This window comes from Trachurus japonicus, chromosome 5, assembly GCF_045865225.1.
Source record: "Trachurus japonicus isolate A0001 chromosome 5, Traja_1.0".
In the NCBI taxonomy this organism is placed as follows: Eukaryota; Metazoa; Chordata; class Actinopteri; order Carangiformes; family Carangidae; genus Trachurus; species Trachurus japonicus.
Window position 1 is genome coordinate 8710141 of NC_140911.1, and position 23548 is coordinate 8733688.

At 44.5% G+C, this 23548-nt stretch overlaps 1 protein-coding gene across 4 annotated transcripts in view; it reads left to right on the forward strand.

Moving 5' to 3' along the window:
- plxna1b (plexin A1b) overlaps nt 1-23548 on the forward strand; it is a 198054-nt gene that overhangs the window by 99591 nt on the left and 74915 nt on the right. For all 4 annotated transcript variants that reach the window (XM_085775985.1, XM_085775987.1, XM_085775986.1 and 1 more), the window contains exons 5-9: nt 3110-3210; nt 5856-5979; nt 6827-6980; nt 8034-8133; nt 13815-13929. In XM_085775985.1, coding sequence (XP_085632111.1) covers nt 3110-3210; nt 5856-5979; nt 6827-6980; nt 8034-8133; nt 13815-13929 — 594 coding nt within the window. The remainder of the gene's footprint in view (nt 1-3109; nt 3211-5855; nt 5980-6826; nt 6981-8033; nt 8134-13814; nt 13930-23548) is intronic.

Here is a 23548-nt window from a genome sequence, read left to right on the forward strand (position 1 = left end):
GTTAGTATGATTTATGTGGACCATTGTCCTTAATCACAGTCATAATGATTTATGGAGAAGAGACGGGGGAATTGGTCGGCGTCCTCTCTAATATGAGGAACAGACCATTCTCACTCCTTTTCTCCATTTTTTTTTCTAGAATCATAAACTATATGAAAGACGTCCCGCGGTGGGGTTTTTTTCCCTACTAAGGTGTCCAATCACATATCCACAACTACAGCTCCTTGTCCCCTCATCCATCCATCCATTATCTGCGCATTCATTCTCACTCTTCTTCTCTTTTCATCCTCTGTCATCCCGTTATTATCTAAGACATACCAGTCCCTTGTTCCATCCTTCTTTCAGCTCTCCTTTCAGATGAAAACTAGACTCGCACTCTTTTCTGACAATGACACATAGCAGCCGTCTGCCACCATATCCCATCTACTCAGCACAATGTCCTCGCCAATTCGCCGCGTGTGTGTCTTCCATTACACTTCTCTTTTCCTCTATTCATCCATCCATCGAGCCGGTTCTACTTCCAGTAGATGACCGACTCCCCCCTCTAACTCCCCCCTCCGGTCCTTACCATTGCTCGTTTGCATCATTTCATCTGTCTTTCCCTCTCTCTCTGGGCAGAGAGCCAGCCAGAGTACAGTGCTAAAGTACTGAGCTCTGTATTGCCCTGTTATTGGAGGAGGAAGAGCATGTTTCAGTCTCTGGAATGAATGAAAGCGATTCTCAGGGGGAGATGAATCTTGAAAACAAGATTTTGGAGCGAAACACAGACCATCGGGCCTAATGGAAATAAGTAAATGTATAGCGAGGAAAAAGAAGGGAACGGATGAAAGGGGAAAAAAAGAAAGGAAGGGGATTAGTGGCACACGGCGTCAAGTGCTTTTGTCTGTCTGCCCTCTGCTTTGAGCTATGTTGTTCTGTCAAAGAGCCCCAAAGCCAGTCTGATACAAGACACTCGGTGCATAAATGAGCTCCGTCGTGTCATATCTATCTCATATCTGTGTTGTACTTACGGAGCTCATGGAGGAATCCCAGCCCCGCTTTAATATTTCAGTGCTGCGTTCCTTTGTCCGCCTGGTTTCCATCCTGCAGCTAACCAGCTTTATCTCCTACCTCGGGCCTCTGCTCCTTTTTCTGCCATATGTTTTTCTTTTCTCTTATCCGGCCATACATATCGCCGTCTACCCCCTCTGTCTCTCATCCCTCGCTCATAAAAAAGTCGTCTCCCACCGCACCCGACACCACATACGGCTTGGACGGGGAACCTCATGGTTAAATCTGCGTGTGCGTCTGTTATAATAGTGTTACCCCAGGGTCGGGTTGTTAAATGCTGGTACTTACTGATCAGCCAACTCACTCTGTATCGCATGATTTAGGACAAGCCTGCAGTAAGAACTTGAGACACACACACACGCACAAACACGCACACACATGGTGAAGCGGGGATCAAGCCACTCATCAACTTTGGGGCCTGTTGGTGAAGAAAGGATGAATGTGGCGCTGACACTTCCAGCACATGTGCACGCCCCAGACGTGCAAACACGCAGTTTACTTTGTAGCGCGCTCGCTCGCATTCTGCACATATGCTAGTAATCTGTCTGTCACACACTTAAACACACTTGTGAATATCTCGAAATAAACACACACTTTTCAGACCCATCGAGGTCATGTTGTGATCCATCTGTCATCACCTTTAGACCGGGGAGGAGGGTTAGCTTGAACACTTGATCTTGTTTCTTAGGCAACATCTGTAGCCTATCACCACGCTCGTACTTCAGCACGGCTGAGTGGCTGACACACACACACACACACACACACACACACACAGACATTTACACACACCCTACATAAGTTGGTTTTTCTGTAGTTGAGAGGACACTTGTTGACATTTTTCATTTCCTCGCCCTATAACTGACCTCGGCTAAACACCTAACCCCAAACCACGTCTGCCCTTAACCCCAGAAACAAGTCATAACATATACAAATATTAGTATATTTATATTCATATCTATATTTATATAATTGCCACTTACTTTGCAATATTTTTTACATCAATGGTCACTTTACATCACAATATAATTATTTCATGCACACCTGCAGTAGTAGTATTTGTATTATTTATACTTATATTTATATCATTATCACTTACGCTGCAATATTTTTACACCATAGTAACTTTACCTATCAATACTTTTATATCAGGCCACCTTATATCCTTATATCCTCAGTGCTTGTTTTGCACATTGCCTGGTTGAAGGTTGATTTGTTTTATTGTTTATTGTGATATTTTCTGTCTGTTATGTTGTGTTTGTGTTTTTGTTTTGTTTTTTACTTGACTGATGTAACAGCTAAATTTCCCCGTTGTGGGATGAAATCTAATCTAATCAAATCAAATCGAATCTAACAAGTCATAACCCCAAAACCGCCCTTTAAAGTTGTAACCAGTCAAATCACAATGTCACGAACTCTTCACAACAACAGTTTCAAACAGAAATATATCCACACACCTCTAGAAAACCATACACACACACACACACACACACACAGACACACACACACATGGACACACCGTGGGACCTGTCCTTCCATTCACCTGCCCTCCCATTGGTGTTTGAGGTGACCTGTCAATCACAGCACTGTTGCCGCAGCCACCTGTCAGGTCTCCCAGCATGCACTGCGAGGCCTCTTCTGTACACGCTTGACTGGAGGCTGTCTGTCACACACCAGTGGACCAGAATCACTCACCAGAACACACACAACATGCACAAAGACAAACGTGCATGCCGCTCCTCACAGACAGACAAGCTAGCTGTCTAGTGTAACACACATACACACACAGACACACACACACAACATGAGCCGAAGTTTCAAATTGAATCAGCCTGATCCGCTGTCACATGCTCATCTCCATCCGTCTGAATATAGAGCTCATTTTCCAAGTTTGATTACACCGACGGTACTAATTATTTCTTCATCACCTCCTGCTCTCTCTCTCTCTCTCTCTCTCTCTCTCTCTCTCTCTCTCTCTCTCTCTCTCTCTCTCTCTCTCTCTCTCTCTCTCTCTCTCTCTCTCTCTCTCTCTCTCTCTCTCTCTCTCTCTCTCTGTCTCTAGGTGGTGAGGGTTCCAGTGGAGAGCTGCGAGCAGTACACCACTTGTGGGGACTGTTTGGGCTCCAGAGACCCCCACTGTGGATGGTGTGTCCTCCACAATGTGTAAGTGCTACAGTACACACACACACTCATTCACACTCCACCCTTCACATGCACACCTTTGCATCCCACAGTATATGACTGTGAAGGAAGGAAATGTATCACCCCAGGAAACAAAGGAAAATCCATCCTGAAATAGACATTAAATTTTTCCCCTCCAACATTAATTTGAAAGTTCTTATCTTCTATAAATCAGAAGTAGAGGAAAATCATCAATTATATTAAAAAAGAGTCTCTATTCTGCAGGGTGAATTTTCCCTTAAAGCTCTGGAGGGAATTACAGTACGACAGAAGATAGTACTAATAGAATAGATTTTTGTATTTTTTTAGTTGCCAAATCAGTTGTACATTTAGTTATGTCATGTTTTCTCTCCATCTGTGTCAGAGCTGATTGTTGGATGAACAGTACGGTCTAAACTACTACACCTTCCACACAGCAGGAGGCTCTGAACACATAGCAGCAGCCAGTTGCTGTTTTGAATGAACCCTTTCCTGACCTCAAACTATTTTTAGCGCCCCGTAATAACTCCAGTAAAATGCCTCTAACGACAATTTAGTCACAATATTATGATTCATTGACGGAATTTAACTCGCACGATGTAAAATCTCCCTGACGGTAAAGTGAGACATTCATCATGTGGAAGTCTGTCAACCACTTAAACCTGTTAATAACACACAAATAGCAACACAGTCTGGCAGCCTGCATCACTGACACTCCCGTATTAGCTTATTATAGTGTGTGTATCTGTGTGTGTGTGTACGATTTGGTACTTAACACAGGAACTCTATGGCTCCAGATTAAGCATCGGTTTTTGTACTAAGTCTTATGTTTGCTCTTAGATTAATGTTTAAGGCGAGATATGTAACAGCGAGAGAAAAGATTTGTAGATATGTTTAGAAAATAAATCTTATCACCCACTAGTGCAGTGATATAACACTGCATCTGTATGTAATCTCTCTGCTTTCTCCTTTTGACTTGAGGGCATGTGTGTGTGTATATACACGAATGTGTGAGAATGGTTACATGTTATTGAAAGGTGACAGGATGTTAAACCACATTTGGAACACCTGAAGCATTTGGCATAATGCCATCTCCTGCTGCATTAATTAAACCTACAAAACATATCGCCAACCTGTCTTTGCTCAAGGCAAACACACACACACACACACACAAGCTAGATATCCCCATTACAGCAGACGCGCGCACACACACACACACACACACACACACACACACACACACACACACACACACACACACACACACACACACACACACACACACACACACACCTCACATATAAACATAATTTAAATTACACACAGTCATGATGGACTTGAACCAGTAGAAAAAGGAAAAAAAACCTCCATTTGTGCACATTTTGACCTTGTGTCTTGAACGCAGCTCACTCATTTCCTACCTGCTAGTGTTGCCAAATCCGGTTGTGGCCCTTTGCAGACACAATGGGCTGAGTATTAACAGCCAAATTATTTATAAGGCTCATTCCAGCCCTCTGGTGCTTTTAGCCACATCTTATTAAGAGCTACGGTCGTTTCAATCAACAGTGGAACAGGGGGACTACACACACACACACACACACACACACACACACACACACACACACACACACATATACACACACAGGTGTTTCTAGGAAATTGAGCACACTCCATTCCTACAAATTCACACAATCGCACACCGGAGGAGAAATAAGAGCGGAGGGGGTCTATAATGTGAAAACGTGTACATACCTTTATGCATCTCTTTCTTTGCACACATGTTTATTAGTGACTCTCTGGGGAACACTCGACGACAGCTTTTTCTTGCTGAGTGTGAGTGAGAGCTAACTAAACGAGGGGATCGGTGAGGAGGGGGAGGGATGGAGGGAAGGGAGGGAGGGGGTGTCAACTGCTGCTGCTGCTGCGAGGTGGAGGCAGTTAGCACTTTTTTCCTGCCTCTCTCTCGTATTGTTTAGGCCACATCAGCACTTTTTCCCTCCTCACCACCGGGACCAGTTGTTGTTAGCGCAAAGGTGACGTGATAGCTAATGCATTATAAATAGCTAATAGTAAAACGTCTGCGATACCGAGCTGTATATGCTGATTTTTTTTAGCACGATCAGTTGGCTCGTAATAACAGAGGGTGTGTGGGTGTGTGTGGTTGTGTGGGTGGGGAGAGGGGATTGCTGACCTTGTTGATATGCGCCTGGTAGGAATTGTATCATTTTTACGATTCAGGAAAGCTTTAATGATCGCCGGTATATCTCCTGAGAAGTTTGAATTGGGTGGAGCCTTAAACTGATAAGATGAGGGGGGGGATGGATGTTCATATAGCTTAGTGGTTCTTGCACAAATGTCAGGGCCAATAAGGTAATGATGTAAAGGCCTACAGTAATGGCTGGGGGAAGCTATTAGCCTATTTGTCTTGTATTATTGCTCCCATTTTCTGTGTGACGTGATGGCTGTGCATGTTTGTCATCTTAATATCGTTGTCATATTAGCTTAACAGTTGCTCACATCTTCTCTTCTCTCTCCTCCTCTCACCTCTCGTCTCATTCTGTTCTTTCTTCCTTTTCTCCTCACTTCTCTTGCTATCGTTCCCATAATCCCCCTCTCCCTGTCTTTCTTTTCTTTCTATCCCTCACCAGTTGTTCACGTAAGGACCGCTGTGAACGAGCAGGAGAGCCCCAGAGGTTCGCCTCCGACCAGAGACAGTGTGTGGAGCTCACAGTTCAGCCCAGAAACATCTCAGTCACCATGTCAGAAGTTCAGGTATGTCTTCTTATGTCTTCTCAAACTGAACATGAACAACAACATAAACTCCTCATATGTAAAAGCCTCATGATTTAAGGTCATTAAGGCTTTAGACTGCTCTATGAAGCATGTAATATCTGAAACAATATGCAGCCGGTTTATGTGAGTGTTGCCTTGATTAGTTTCCACCTGCTCTAAGCATTGATCTCGATGCACAGGTCTGCTGAATGTGCATCTACACATTCAGCAGACCTGAATTGATCAACTGCTCCTCACAATAGGACAAAGCAGTAGATTTTAGGTTTTGTTGTAGCTATTGCAATCCATCAGCAAACCAATACAGCTATTGAAAAAAAGAGAAGGAAAACAACAGTCAACATATTACATTGTGTATATCGTTTATTTATTAACTGGGTCCAAAAAAAAACAACCTTCTATTCGCTGCACTTCTCTTGACCGACTGCACATGTAGGTCTGAGGAGGAATTTACTTTTTCCCAGTCTTGCCGTTCATATTATGCAAATCTCTAAGCACATGTGAGCTGGAGAGCTCTCATTCTGTCAGCAGCTCTTCACTGTAACCACATAGTTATGAGTGATTGCAGTTTGCCTGACTTTCTTTCTGCACATTAACACACACGCATTAACCTTGCTGTAATAGCTGCGGCGGTGACTGACGCACACATACATGCACACATATGCACACACACCCTCCTTTATTCCTGCTGCCGTCACACACACACACACACACACACACACACCACCCCCAACACCCATTAACCCTCATGTCATATCTTATAACAATCCATGTTCACCATGTCCTTCCATTGATCTAGCTCTGATTCTCTCTCCCTCTCCCTCCCTAGCTGGTCCTCCAGGCTCGTAACGTGCCCGATCTGTCAGCTGGGGTCAACTGCTCCTTCGAGGACTACGTGGAGACGGAGGGACGGATCCAGGGTGGACACATCTTCTGCCTCTCGCCCTCCGTCCGGGACGTCATCCCAATCACAAGGAACAAAGGTCGGGACAGGAAGGGCGAAGGATGATGATGAAGTCATCGGGGTAGTGAGATCACTGGGTGGTGGTACTGGTGGTGGTGGGGATACGGGGAGGAATATGTGAAGAATTTACAAATGAACATTTTTCATTCCTAAATGCCGTCTTCAATTCAACGCTTTGCTTCTTTATTCTCACATGTCCAAGTCTCTTTTTGTGCGTTTGAATAAGAAAAATGCCGAGCTGTGCATTGACCAGAAGAGAATTTTAATGTAACCAGATGATTTGCTTAGTGCATCTATATTCAGAATACTGTGTCACCACCAATAACGCTTGCACATTCCCCTTCAAAGCCACAAATGCAAGTCTACATCTTTCCACTGAAAATAGAACTGTTTTTGAATTCCCATTATCATGCATTATGCACCGTTGTCAGTTAAATTTTATTTATTTTTTCCATTTTATCTAAACGACACTGGTTATTCTTCTAACTTCTTTTCAAAGCTGCTCAACTTTCACTGTGGTTTATAGTTAGATTTAAAAATATCCTCATCTTTTTTTTTTTTTGCACAGATTCTGCACCTGTTTCATGTCCAATTCTGTCACAGCACAAAGACGATAAAAACGTTGCTCGGTATCGACATCCAAAGCGGTGAAAAACATGTCAGATAGTGCACATGAAGTTTCCTCAAAGCGACATCTCAGTACTTCTTCAACTGAGGCCATTACGCCCCATTATGAGTTCTCATCAGCTCTGGCATCTAAACACTGATTGGTGTTGCTATTTTAAGTGCCACCCTACTGTGGGTGTGACATGAGTGGTGTGTTGCTAAGCTACAGTGTTCCTTTGTGTGTGCGTGTTATCTCTTGAGGTCACACGAGTGGAATTCAAATGAGGATGTGATGATGTATCGATGAATTGTTTCAAGATACTTTTAATTTGTTACTGTTGTGGAGCTGGTAGGTGTGATTTTTCGGAGGCGTTCAGTAATTGTTATATTTTCTGTAAAACTTGAGTCAAACAAGATGTAGAGAGAATATAATTACTCTGTGTTTGCATGTATCTGTTTGGCACAGGTGACAAGAGGGTGGTGAAGCTCTATCTGAAATCCAAGGAGACCGGCAAGAAGTTTGCAAGCGTCGACTTTGTCTTCTACAACTGCAGCGTTCACCAATCGTAAGTTAGAATAATCCTATTTTTGTGGATGCTTATGATTGCATTTATTTACTTTCCTCTTGTTTGTTTTTTTCCAAACCTTTTTCCGTCTTTTCCCTCCTGATCTTATACGAGATGGTCTCCGTCCAATCTCCCCGTGAGCCGTCTCATGTTACCATCCATGACAGATACAGTTAGACACACACACACACAAACATCTCAACCCCTCCGACCTCACGCAGGAGGCTTCAGTTACTGCTGGAGTGAAAAATCGAATGCGCCGTATATGAGAAACGATCGGGATATGAGATGGTAATTCTAGTCTTATTATCATAACCCAAGACGCACACTAATGATACTTTGATGATTAATTCATTACGCAATGGTCTGCAGTAATGCCTCCCAATCACAGATTCTAACCTCACTTGTGCCTCTTCCCCACTTGATAAAACAAATAGTTTCATCTTTGTGAGCCACTCAAATGCTCAGTCTGGTGCTTATTTACACAAGAACGACCAAGACAAATACTCTAATTCTCTGATAGCGGTGAATCGAGTCCAACGCTTCAGTCTCCTTCACACTCCAGACGCCCTCAGCTCTCTTGCCCAATAGCAGTTCGCCGCCGCTCCTAATCCACCTTCTGCTGAAAATCTCCACCACCCATCCCGCCACACCCCTAGGTCAGGCCTACCATGAGCCCCGTGAAGCACCCTGCTGGGGTAAAAGAATCCTCCCAACTCCTCCGCCCTGCCCCACACACACACACACACACACACACACACACACACACACACACACACACACACACACACACACACACACAATACCCTCCCTCCTGTCCGTCCGTGGCTGATCCAGGGGAGTTTGAAACGTCTGCTGGGGTATTAGCCTTGGGGCAGCAGATGGCTCGGAGGCCCCTGGGGTACCGCAGGGCTCCATCATGGCTTCCCTCTGGATGTTAGATGAGCCTCCGTAGAGGATTGTCCGCAAACACACACATACACATAGACGTGCACAGCCACACCTTCTCCCTGCTCTGTCACTTGCAGCTCATTGAAGCCTTGAATGTCTTGGACACCTAATCCGTTACTGTGACCTTTAACCCAAGTCCCCCCTCCTCCGTCTCCGTCTCTATGCCCTAGTACACAAATCCCCTGCCACAACAACGATGATTAGCTCAGCTGGTTAAGGGTGTGGTGGTTTACAATGTCAACTCACGGTTAATTCATCTCCCATAAGGACCTCGTGGTGTTTGCTCTAACTCCCAGTTCCTGTTACTGTCTGGGGTATATCTTGCGTCAGATGAAAAAATCCCAAGTACAAATTGTTTCATGTTAAAATAGCAAACAAACCTAATTAAATAAAAATCGTAACATTGTATCCTAATAAATGTATTACATTATGATGTCACATTAAAGACAATAACATGGCAGGGATCCTGCAAATAGGGAGTAACAAATGTACGAGACGTGACGCAGACAAGAGAGTTGCCCATTTGAAGATGTATTACCCCAATGAACGCTGATCAAATCCGCTGCCTGAGCTGATCTAATACAGCCTTGGAGTGATGTAATGGACACGTTTAATGAAGTTACAGATATGGCACTTTGCATCTTCGGCAGCGACTGATGGCGAAGAGAGATGCTGAGATAAGAATCCCATTTGGAGCGAGCACAGCACTACGGCCTGCGCACTGGCTGTGCCCCCCCGCCCCCCGGGCGTCAGTGTGTGGCGTCTGATGAGATCAGACTGGTAATGGCGTAATGACTCCAGGCCTGCACGGCCACACGCAAGGCCCTGTTTTCAGGACGCTTGGTCATTCTTTGCAGAGCTAGAGTTTTGCTCTAATGGCCTTGGACTCAAACATACTGCCGGCTCTTACATTGGGAGGGAAGCAGAAAGTGGGATGTTCTGGGAACGTGCAGGAACACATTTCTGAGCAGAGATAATATTCACTGGCTGTGAATGTATTTCCGCAGCATCTATTTTTGCAGTATCCTGCCATACTCCAGCTTTTCCTACCGTATGAATATGCATACTAATCATAACTCTGCCTTTTGGAACGAGACCGAAATAGGAATTGCTCCATCATGTTTCTAAATAGTTTACTCTCACACACCAAACCCAACCACTAAGTCCTCCCTCCCCCCAAAAAACCCACACCCCTCCTGCTTATTTACTCAACTGATTATGTCGTGGCCCTTGCCTTTTCAAAAATGCCATAAATTTGCATAGTGGTATTAATCTAATTAGAATTCCCCACTGTTTCAGTTTAAGGGTTGTAGAGATTGACATAGAAAACACCCACAGCCATGATTGCTCCTTAATTAAATATTTCCATACGACTTTTCTCATTCCAGAAGAACCCCATTTATTAAAGATATGGAGGGTCGTCTGCCAGTGAATTGGGGTTTAAATGTCTGTTCAGGCCGTATGAAGCACCTTTTTCTTGCTGTGGTTAATGTGTCTCTGTGTGGAGAGAGGGGGTCATTTGTTGTGTGATTCAGGATGCTCTTAGTGTAATTGGGAGAAAAGAGCGTATTGAATGTCATAGAAAGAGAAAGTTGTTGTTTTTTTAAAGAGAACAAAAGTGTAGTTAGAATGATTTTCAAGCATTATTCTAATGTTATTCTCAGTTATGGCCCCATGGTAGACACTTTGTGATTGCATTATTTTCTTATAAACTACACTCTCAGAAATACATAAATAAGATTATGTGCATGATCACTAGCCCCCAGGTGTTTTTTATAAACCCCCCTCAAATTTTAAAGGGATGCAGTAATGATAGAATAGACTACTCCAGAGGACCATTAAATTATTCACCTCCACTCCTTTTGAAATGAATAGTAGCCAATAAATAACTCATTTTGCCAAGTGCAGGAGTGTCAAATGCACCTCGCTGGGAGAGCGGATTGTATTTAACAACCCAAAGTGACCAAAGAGAGGAGGAAATCACAGCCCATTGTGTGGGTCGCTATAAAAAAAAACAAAAAAACACTACAGCTCCAAAAGCTAGCGTAGCCCGATTAGCATCTGAATATGAACGGATTAAATTAGCATTATGAGCGTGGCCATACGGGGAGCGTGTCTGCTGCAGCCCCTCAGAGCGTCTCAGTGGCTGTGGGGGGCGATGGCGAGTGACAGGAAGGAGCAATAAGCAGATACCGGGGGGTCCGCAGAAAAGAGCCCACCGCCCCCGGACAAGAGAAGACGTGTCGTACGACCCGAAATGGCCTTGGGTGGGCTTTTTCCTGGAAAGGCTTTGCACCAAGGCTAAGAGAGAGGTTCAGAGATCCTACGGCAGTTCGTGACAGGGGGTCCTGGTGACTTCAAGGAACCAAAGAGCGAGCAGCGGGGGGTTGTCAGACAGGGCCTACTGCTGGCCTTGGGTTGCACGTATAATGGCGCCCTCTTTCATTTCAAAGGGCGTTATCATAAAAGTGACAGAAAGTTGGCAGCGGTTACCTGCTGATATTTTGCTCGTTATTTCAAAGTCACTGTAACGCTAACGAGGTTGATTTGACATAAATAAAAGATAAAAGTCGCATAAAAATGGTATTATCGGGGTCCCAGTGACAGATGTGTTGATGGGTGTTTTGCTTGTGAACTATAAACTATACAATGTACTGAGCACCGCTAGCTTCTGGTTACCTACTGCGTTAAGTTGCTGGTGTACTGTATTTTGATGAGCTCGGATCCATTGGTGGGCCCGAGTTGAAGAAAAAAAAAAGAAAAACTCTTTGACATTCAAAGTAGTGATTGCTAACAAACACCAGAAGCAGCACAATGGGCCCAGCTAACTTGCCTCGTGTCCATTTGTCTTGCATCACTAATGTCATCTGCTCCTTTGTCCCGGATTGACACGCGTTTTTTTTGTGTGTCTCTGCAAATCACTTGGGAGAAAACATTGGGCTAAAACCCCCCAGTGCTGCTCTTTCAGTCTGAGCACAGTATGCTAACTTATCCTAGCGTAGCCTAATCGCTTTGCCTCCCATTTGTTGGCAGCATTGACAAATCTCCTATTTGCTCTTGTGTGGTATTAAGAGGCCTGTCATTTCCTTAGCCGCACATCCCTCATTCTAAATGGACAGCTTCTCTCAGCACAATGCTAAATTGGTCAATTAAAGCGGCAGTGGGATTGAATTAAGCTCCAGCCTCTGATCTCGCTCAAAAAGGAGGGGTCTGGGCTGGAAACAATCGCTTAAAGTGCGCACCTACCAAACGAGCAGCCCTAATTGATCCAAATGAATCCACGTCAGGGTTTGATGGATTCGTGGATGTGCTCCGTGTCTGAGCTCAAGCGTTAAAGCCTTCATTTTTCATGCCGATGAGGGGAAGGGTAGCCGGCATTTTACATGGGGTTAAAACACACTCGAGAGCTTATCGGGAGTGCAGCTCAGACAGATGTGCAAATTCATACCTGGCAGATGTGGTTTCATCAGTGAGGAGATTCTCTCTCTCTCTCTCTCTCTCTCTCTCTCTCTCTCTCTCTCTCTCTCTCTCTCTCTCTCTCTCTCTCTCTCTCTCTCTCTCTCTCTCTCTCTCTCTCTCTCTGTCCGCTCTCTGTCCGCTCTTTTATTGTTATGGATCTACACTTGCTTACATTGGCTATATCAAAAGGAGTATTATATTATATTAGATCCTGTAAACCATATGCTCACAGAGCCCATAACATCTAATGAGTCACAGAGAACAATCTCTGAAACTGAACTAAATGTTCAAGACAAGAGGCTTTAGTAAGCCCTGTAATAAAATGAAACAATTTTATTTGTAAACTCATTATGGCAACATTAGATAACGGTGCACATAGAAGTGAGCTACTAAGTGGTGCAGCATCTCTTGAGGGGCCGAGAGAGCGCCAATAACATAAGGCTGTGTTGATAAACTCTCCACAGGTCCTGGTGCGCGCTCACATAGGCTACACACACACACACACACACACACACACACACAGTTCCCAACTTCCAACCTAATGTTTCCTCCATCTCCCATGAGACTCCCATGCGGAGCCCCGCGGGCTACACCCTCCCCCTTCTCCCCATTTTCTCCCTTCCCTCTCTCCCACGATACCTGGCGTCTCCACCTCTCTCAGGGAAATCCACCTGCTTTTGATCTGGCTCCCTCTCTTTCCCCCCTCTCCTTTCTCCCATCTCTCTCTCTTTCAGTCTGTCTATCTGCACCTCGCCTCAGCTAAAGAAGGTGAATTTAAAATGGTGGAGCGCTCTTAGCCCCACGGATGAAAGAGAGCTTTAGACAAAGAACAGGGAGGGGGGAGAGCTTTTTAAAATGAGACGCCAGCGAATGAAAGGGATGGATAGAGCAAGAGAGGAAGAGATGGAGGGACAGGAAGAAAGAGGCTCAGAGCTGAATGGATGGAAAGAATGTTACAGCAGAGATATAGAAAGAGGGAAAAGGGGGGGAAATGTATGCAGAGTGGCCCGAGTGTTAGAGATCATTGAAAATCACAGCAATAGTCCTTAGTTCAGTGCATTTGCATAGAGAAAATTAAAATGCAGACCTCATCTGATCAGTCAATCACACAAAGCATGAGATTATTTTGGAATTTCATAAATTGAAAACACCTCAATCTGTTCTGTTTCCATCATCACTCCAGTTTGTCAAATGAAGCGTAGTTGGCAGAGTTGCAGTAAGAAAAAATAATTTAAACTTGTCTGCTCTCTTCTCCTCTCTCTCTCTTTTAGTTGTCTTTCCTGTGTGAATGGCTCCTTCCCGTGTCACTGGTGCAAGTACCGCCACATGTGCACCCAGAACGCCAACGACTGCTCTTTCCAGGAGGGACGTGTCAACATCTCTGAGGTAAGATTTGGACACATTGCTGTCATTTCGCTGCATGTTTAAGATGCTTTTTTAGAGCTCTGATGCAACTTCACTTGTCTCCTTCCAGCCAGGAATGTGGGTTAAGTCCAAACTGCAGCTTAAGGGATTTGATTTCTTTTTGTATAGTCTCACTGAATGTAATGTTTTATTATCCATACATTTGAGCAAATCTACAATATTTTCTTCTGATTTCACATCCAATATGCTGTGACTTGCACAATGAAAGCTTCTTACTTATTCCCACATGCGAACTCAGATTACAGGAACAAAAGGCGTTCGGCTGCACACATCTTTACCTTTGTACCACGTGGGGCTTCCGCCTCAGGTTTCCTCACATCACCCCGCTGTGTGTGTGTGTGTCTGCTGTTTGTATGTGTAATAGTGGCTCTTGGCACCGTGACAGCAGCTTGTGTACTATGCAGCAATAATTCTGTCGTGGCCCATAAGGCCATAAGCAGGCCGGGATGAATACTGCCTTGTTCTTACATAGCCAAATGCTGCATTACCATAAAAACTAATATCAATCGTGCCGAGTGGCGGCTACAGCGGGTAACATGCGAGGCATAACAAGTGTTTGTCAACTGCTGGAGTGTATACAAAGATATTAGTGATGGACACATAGCAGTGTTATGTTTCCACTGTTTTTTCCCCCCTTCTCATTCTGTCTCTCTCATGCACAGCAAACATGGTCTTGCATATATTAGCAGGCAAAGAAAAAGGCAATCACATACACATCTTCTCAATGGACTTATGGATGTAAATCCACTGCACTCCCGAGTGACTGACAGTCATGCCCGAGCTTTATCTGATTGACACCTCACACACATAAATGCTCAAATGCACGCACATACACACAGTTTCACCTTATCTCCTTGTGTTTGTGGTCTGACTCTCTCTGTTATCTCAATGCAGATTAACCCCCCCCTCCCTCCCCTTCCCTCCCTTGTTGGTCGGCCTGAATCACCAGCCTTTATTAATTGGTCAACCTTTATCCAATTACTTTCCTCTTTATCTCCTCTCTCAACTGGAGCTGTGCAGAATCCCAAACACCGCCACGATAAACCACAGCCTCCGTGCTTGTCCAAAACGACACACGGGCCCAGCCTTCACGCCTCACAGAGCTAACGTTAGCGGATTAGTGCGCCCATCTGCAAGACATGGGGAGAGCGCTGGCTAGCACACTCTGAGCTGAGAGAGGCCAGAGGGGCAACGGATGGATAAACAGGAAAGGCCTGCAGCGATGAAAGGAAAAATAAGAGGGGAGCTCGATGCAGAGGGCAAGTAAACATATAAGCTGAGAAGTAATATCGGCGAGCAGTGGGAGACAAAGGCTCTCGGGGACAGGACGAGGTGTACATTTACTGTCTAGCCGCACGCTGACTAATTACCGTTTGCGAGGCGGGAGATGATGTGACAATATCATCAACGCAGCACATGTTTATAGGCTTTTGTAAAATATGTATTTGGTGCAGTATGTTCTAAGGTAGAGGCGTGGTTGAGAGCAGGACGGACCAGAGCAGAAGAGAGACAGCGTGACAAAGGGAAGGAGACAAATGGCTGAGGGTGGAGGGGGGGAGATGGTGAGATAGAGAGAGTGGAAGAGGCAGCAGCAGGAAAGAGGGGAAAGACAGACCGGGCTGACGGTGGCATGTGGACACTGAGCCCTCTCCTGTCACCTCGCCTGCCCAAGAAACCACCAACCACATGCTCCGCTAGAGAATCCATCATCTGCACTGTCACACACACACACACACACACACACACACACACACACACACACACACACATACACACACACTAGGGATACACAACTACTACACTTTGTGTCTTTCATGCACAAAAGTGTAAACATTTTGACAGTGACATGCATGTGCACAGACATACGGAGTCATTCATCATCCTTCTCCGAGCTGCCATATCCATTAGTTGCGCTCTCGGTGCCCCAACTAGTACAACTCTTCCTGTAGGCTAGACTTATCCCTTTCCTCTCCAGGGCCCATCTCTCTTCTTCATCCCTCACCACTTTGATGCTTATTCACCCCATCTTTTTCTCATCCGTCTCTTTCTTCACCTTCCACCGTCTGCGCGTAGATTATATATGGTTAAGGCAAAGAGAAAGAGGATTATGTATGGTTCAAGAATGGAGAAATATACCTCCTCCTTCTTAGCACCTCATGGTTTTGCCTCTATATCTGTGAGAGTGGTTTGCGATCCCATCAGGGTGTTCACATATGCTCTCCCCCTTAATTTAGACCTGAGATTATCCTTTTTTTTGTGCCATAATGTAGTTTGACCCTGAATACAAACAGCAGTGTTTAACATAAAACAGAAACTCTCCTCTCCTCCTCTCCTGATAGCAGACATTTCACTCAGACCTTTGCCTCTCTCCCTTCTGCAGATAAACACTGACAGGACTGGATAAGACTCATTTTCAGATGAAAAAGGCCAGATAAAAGTTTTCACACAGAATTGAGAGGTGGCTGCTGCTTCTCGTTATTCCCACGTTTCTCTCCCGGTCTTAAGAAAATGCTAAAAGATTAGAGATGAGTAGCTGCAGCTCAATAAAAACCAATAAACATCAATGTCATCGTTAACATAATACACATCTGATATTTGAACATCAAACATTTCTTCCTCTCATGCCCTTAAATTATTTCCTTTTTTTTTTTTGTGCTCCCCTTGCTTCAAGTGTATCGCTCTCCTCTGACAGTATCTGAATCTTGTGTTGCCATGGCAACCCAGAGAACCGGTGTGTTGCCGATGAGGATGCTCTTCCTCCTCCTTTATTTTATGTTCCCCCTCAAACACGAGCAGTGCTGTCTCATCCATCTGCAATTTGTTTGACCAAATTACACTGTATGGAATATGTTTTTTTGAATGTCAGTCCCCCCCCCCCCCTCAAATAAAAAAGAAAGGAAAGAAAGAAGAAGACAAGTCAGAAAAAGAAAATTCAACAAAGAATGTATTAAACAAACCAGCCAAGGAGTAAAAGTGTTGTTTGTTTTTGTGAACAGACTGTGCCAAGAGAAAGAAAGAAGAAAGAGAGGGAAGGAAATGGATAGACAGGGTAAGCAGAGAGGAAATAAATATAATGAGTGACATTTCCAAATCAAATATGCATGAATCAACAATGCCTCCAATGGCACAACAAACAAATTCTCGAATTAAGGAGCGACCGGGCGGAAAATTGCAGGAGAGGAGTAAGAGTTACTTTATTATAAAACAAAAAAGGCTGCAGAGAGAGAAGGTGAGAGTGAAAGAAGGAAGCAAAGTCACTCCCCTGTATTATCCTTTCACTTATATAGTAAAACTTTGCTCTTTCTTCCTTTTGTATCTGTTCCTTTTTCTTTTTTTTTTAGGAACATGAATAACAATTTTTCCTCCACTTTTCTACCTTCTTCTTCCTCCTCCTCCTCTTCCTCCTTGCTCCTTCCACACCCCTGGAGAGAAAGCTCTATTCTGAGCCAGAGCCTTGATGAGTGCCAGGCAAAGGTTCAGGGCGGTTGGGCTCAGCTATGTTAAGACATGCTTACGTGTTTGTTTTGCTGCAAAGCGAGGCTCAGTCTCACTTGAGCAATCAAGGCGGCGGTTTAACTTGATTGAGATTTGTGGGTACAGTGCTGCCTTCTAAACCTCCTCACTGCCCCCCACTCCCCCCTGCTCCCCCCCGCCCTTCCATCTTTCTTCTCCATCTCTCTTCTTCTCCTCTTCTTTTCCTTTGAGCCTCATTTTTCAGAAACAGTCACGATATTGTTTGTTTTGGGTAGAGATCCAGATTGAGGAAAATATAAGACGGATGGGCGTCACACACAACATATTAACATCCCATGTGTTGTCTTCCAAATGTGGTTTATGTTTATGTCCAAGCTCCACTTTCTGTCAGGATGGAGCCATTATACTCATCATCCTGTCTTACATTTTTATTTGCCTCCACGGCAGCGTTAGCCAGAGCTTCTCCATCCATCCCATTCTCATGAACATGATATATCAGTAACGCCTTGAAGCAGCTTCTTCATATTTAGAATAAACATTCGCTCGAATTCAGAAATTACTTGTTTAGATTTTGGTGGTCAAATATCAAGGTCAAGTTGTTTTTTTTTACATGATTCTGGGTAAAAATGGATGTGTCCTGGAACTAGTCTTAGAGGTGGAGGCACACGGTTGGTCGGTTGAGCTGTGGCCATTAGTTTCACACCAGTTCTTCAAAAACCTTCTCCACTGATACTGACATCTTAACATTTTCTTGAATTTTTATCACATATAATATCTCATAAAACAAACTATGACATTATACAAAAATCAGTGTTGACCAGCAGCTGTTGCCATTGTGCCATTGCGTTAACACTGTCTCTCTTTACATCCCAGCTATTTTTAATTGATGGAATAGTTTAACAACAGACAAACGAATCAGATAATAGAGTACACAGGTACAGTAATAACAAAAAGCATAATAACACTTTATAGTACAAGTTGCACTCCATCATTCCTCTCTATCGCTGTCCTCTTGTACATTTATTTTTTGTGAATCCTTCACGTCTGTATGTTGAGGAATGTTTGGCTCCTGTGATGAATCTTTTCCTCTTTAATAAATTCGACACCTTCCGCTCCTTGTCCTCCTTCTGTCCCCTCCATGCATGGATGCACGATGGGCTGAAATGATGTCACCCTCCTCCTCCTCCTCCTCCTCCTCATCATCATCGCCTTCACTCTCTTCCACCTACCTCCTCTTCCTTCCTCCTTATGTGGAGGATGTGTGCATGAAATATGCTTATGTGCAACGACTTGGATGAGGTCATCTTATGTGTGCACAGTGAATACGTAGCTGGTTAACTTAACCTATAGCACAAAGACTGAAAATGGCCGGTCTTGCTCTGTCAAAAGAAATATTGTCATTTAAATCTAAATCTTAACATAAAACAGTAAAGAAAAGACAGTTTGCTGTTCAAAGGCTTTACTGTATGTATTGGACTGTGTCTTAGCTTGGAGTTGTTGCTAGGCAACCAGTAGGGATTCCAGGAAGATACTGGTCCTGGCCAAGAAACAGTCTGATTATGACGGTGAGACCAATCTTCTCATCTAACTGTCTCAGAGAAAGCAGAAAAGTCTTTTTCCAAAAATTTTGAACAATTTCAAAAAAAAAAAAAAGTATCAAAGCAGCACTGTAGTTGTTATGGTTCTGTATGAGACACACTCGTACGTTAACACACTCCCTCGCTCTCCTGCCTGTTGCCAATTACTCAAATGAAATCTTAGTGTGTGACACATTGTCCCTAGACACTACATTAACTAGACAGGCTCCGTATAGACTGCACTGTGAACAGAGCACAACTATACACATGAATATATTCTCTCAAGCTCTCTCACAAACTCTCGCACAAACTTAACCAAGCACATACACTCAACAACATAAAGCCTACACACACACATTCTTAAACAGTCACAGAAACACATGGCTTACTTCTCTCTCTCTCTCTCACACACATACACACACACATGCAGCATACACACTGGCTCTCTATGGCTGACAGGGTTATTTGTGATGGAGGTGTGAAGGCCCCGGACCGTGACATTCTGGCACACTGTGTTTACCCTGGCTGGTACTCAGACACTGAGCAGAACGCACACACACACACACACACACACACACACACACATTTGCACACACACTCTCCAGAGAAGGACATCCCACAGATTGTAGGCCAAGGCCGCTTGAGGGGCCTCGCTGTGTGCATGCATGGATATATACGTGTGTGTGTGTGTGTGTGTGTGTGTGTAAGACTGTCACTGGTTCTTATCAGGACAAAGCACAACCAGCAGCACAGGGCTGCAGGGGGCATGTGGGTGAGGGGGGGGGCGGAGTGGGCAAGTGGTTGAATAATATCCACCACCCCTTTCCTTTTCTCTCGTTCCCTCTCTCTCTCTCTCCTGGTGTCTTTTATCTGTTGGTAATATCTGTCTTCACCCTTCATCATCATCATCATCCTTTATTTTTTTGTCCTTCTTTCTGCGCCCACTCAGGGCCTTCAACCAAATCATGTCCGCCAGTGTCACTTGCCGTTTTTCTGCCCACCATCTCTCTGCCCGTGCCTCATTTCTAACCATACACCATCTCCCCTCTCCCTTCTCTGTATTTATTCCCTCTCTCCACTTAAAAACACATGGATGTAACTCACGGCTGGACTCCGATTAACACGATGCACATGTGTGGTTTTATCCTGATAATCAAGACGAGGCGTGGTCAGGTTATATTTAGTAAAATATGAATAACGTCTGGAAAATGGAACAAATAAATGAAAGAATGGGTGAAAACAGGATGTAATATCCCCCATGCAGATGTGCAAAAGAACACAGTGTTGCATGTATTTCACCAAAGACGGACAGAGGTGCCGTAATTGAGACCAGATGTAAACGGAGAGAGAGAAAGAGAAAGAAAGAAACAAAGACAAGGGCAGGGAGGCAAGTACAACTGGCAGTAACAAGCTGCAGATTACATTCAGACTGATGCAATTTATTTTCCAAATGCGCTCCATGGCTGGAGTGAACAGAGAGAGAGGGAGAGAGGGAACATGGAGAGGAAGTGGAGGCGACAGGGTGAAGTAACCACATGTCTTCTTTGCCAGATGGATCTTTGTTGGAGCGTGACCGGGCCAGCGTTTAACCCTTGGTTTGGTTTGGTAGTGGTGCGCCTCCTTTTAGCTTTTCAAACCGCTCCTGACAGCCCTCCAACTCTACTCTACCCCCCCACTCTTTTTTTTTCTTTTTTCTCTGAACTTTCACAGGAAACTTCTCAGACACTCGTCCAAGAGTCAATAATCGCATTTCCACCTCGGGGAAATCAGTGTGGGATTGTATCAGGTGTTTTGGCAAACTCTCGTACATCCCTCTAATTTGTTAATGGAGAACAATGCGGTGAGTTGAGGAGGTGTAAGCATTCTTTTAGCACTGGTAATGCAATTCAGCCCCTCAGTCACATTGTAGCGCCGTGTGTGTGTGTGTGTGTACGTGTGTACTGCCCACACAGTCTTATTGTATGTATCAGTAAGAGTTAAGGCAAGGGAGATTTGGATCTCGCCCCTGGATGCTGTAGTCGTTAGGCAATCACACACACACACACATGCATGGTCTGTCACATATACATGCAGATGTTTCATCTCTCCTCTCTGTGGCTATTTTTAGCCTCAGCATCCCACAGCTTATCTTTTTTCTTCTCTCCTCTCCTCAAGCTCTTCCTTGTGTGTTTTTTTTTTTTTTTTTGGAGAAGCTCTCCCTGAAATGTTCTCTCACTTTACTCTTGAAACATCCTCACATCGTGCATCAATCCCTCTGCAACAGAAGGCAGGGAGGGTGGGGTCACGCTGGCTGGGAGACACTGTGGAGAGAGCAGCCTGTTATACCCTAAGAAGTATGCTTAGTAGACAAATACACAAGGACGGTAAGAGTTACGGTCACCGAAGAGGGTGGAGTTTAGCCAAGGCGGCTCGTTATAAGCGCTATGTTTATGTAGATTCGAAGGACACTTGCTCGGTCTAATTGATGGAGAAGTGTGAAGCCTCGTATGACAGTGGGAAAATGTAAAGCAGTCATCTGAGCTCCTCCCTGGCAAGCGCAGGTGTGAGGTGCAACATGGCCGCTATAGCTTCTTGTCTCCTTGGTGTAAACCCACCGATGCAGCGAGTATCACCTCAGCTATGCCAACATCCAGGCTGCAGCGATGAATACGTGATCAGCGGAAGCTTAATGAAGAGAAACTGTGTAGTAAAAGGTTCACACAAACATGGGCGCACACACACACAGACACACACACCCAGGAATATGATGACATGATAGATGCACTGTGGTTGGTAGGCCATGCATGAGTGTGTTTCAGTGTGTGTGTGTGTGTGTCTACGTGTCAGTCACAGGTCCCGGCGGTTTAATTATTCAGGCTGTATTAAATCTTCATTTCCGCAGCCCTCACAGTCAGCCCGCCTAATGGTGAACAAAGATGAATATTGCATTTTCACCATCAACCCTCAGTGTGTGTGTGTGTGTGTGTGTGTGTGTGTGTGTGTGTGTCAGAGGAAGGAAGAGATAAATGCCGAGTCACTCAGAGAAAGAAATGACGGCGGTTGGAGACAGATGAATAACAGTACGAAGCGAGCCGAAGGAAAAACAAACTCAAAGTTGCAGAGAGAACAGAGACGGAGATGGAGAGAGAGAGAGAGAATGCGACTGAGAAACGTCGACCACCTGCTGGTTTGGAGAGTAGAGGCATGGAGAAAGAGAGGGAGAGGCACAAAAAAAAATCCTGTAGCGTGCAGCGTCATCCAGTCTCACAAGACCAGAGAAACGTCTGGCTTTTTTTACCATGCTGTTTGACTAAAGTGACCAGCACTGATTTTTCTTCTCTTTTTTTTTTGCTCCAACCTCCATTTTACTCCCACAATTGCGCTGAACATCTAAGCCAAGATGGTCAGAAATCCACCACATGCGGAGACACGGAGACATGGAGACATGGAGACATGGAGATGGGCTCCAGTGCCAGTCGAATGCTGGGTATCTCTGACTTGAGACCATAAAATTGGTTTATTTTTCCACCATGTAAGAGCTTAGCATTATTTTAAAATGCAAAGCACCTCAGATATCCAGAAAGAGAAGTGACTTAGTCATTTTCTTGTCTGTAGAGTTTTTGCCTGCGAGTGGCTGTCGTGGTAATGACCTGAGGAAAAGACCAATACAGTATCATTGGAAAATCCCACAGTGTGTGATTTCTGTAATGTACTGTATGAATTCACCAGTAGCTACTGATATTGCATCTTATACTGTATTGTTATATGTTGGCACTTTCTGTATGTATAGTTTTGGTTCAGCACATCTTAGTCACAGGCGGCATTTTTAAAAAAAGACTAAATGTATTTTCAGTTGCTGTGTGTTGTGAATGGAGCCTCGCGCTCCCGGCACAGTGGGATAGATTTCAGTGCAGATCGTTGTTTGCCGAGCGGAGGAGAAAGTGAAACTTCTTTAAGCTTTTGTTTTCTGTGTGGCAGAAATCAGTGTGTGGCTCGGCCCATTCATCTGGTTTCTTCTCTTTTTCTGAAGGAGCGCTGCAGCCGCATGGCAAGTGGCCCTGCTGTTCATTCAAACCATCAGTCAATACTTCTAATAACCGGCCTTTTCATGAAATGGTAAATCGTGTCAATTACAGAGGTGTTCCAGTCGTTTTGGTGTATAAGTCACAATGTTTTTGGTAAAGAAATGTACGTTTTCTACTATATCTTGGTGGTGGCGCAGCGTGACAGTGTGTGCAGAGAGGAGCTATAGGCAGGAGACAGCAGAGCGTATCTACCTCTGAAATCAAGGTTTGTCTTTGAAAAGCTCCAGGTTTGATCGCTGCTGACATATCTGGGTTAGGATGATAACGGGGTGCCAGGCTTCCCCTCCTCCCCTCCACTCCACACATGAAAATCCATAAGGAGAAAAAAAAAGAAAAAAAGATCTTCTCTCAGAAAAATATTCATGCGCTCCTGCTACTCATTGTTTTATAACACACTGTGCCTGTGTCTACGTCGAGGGGATAAAGTGTGTAGGTTTGGCAGTTTGCTTGTAAGTCAAGGAGAAG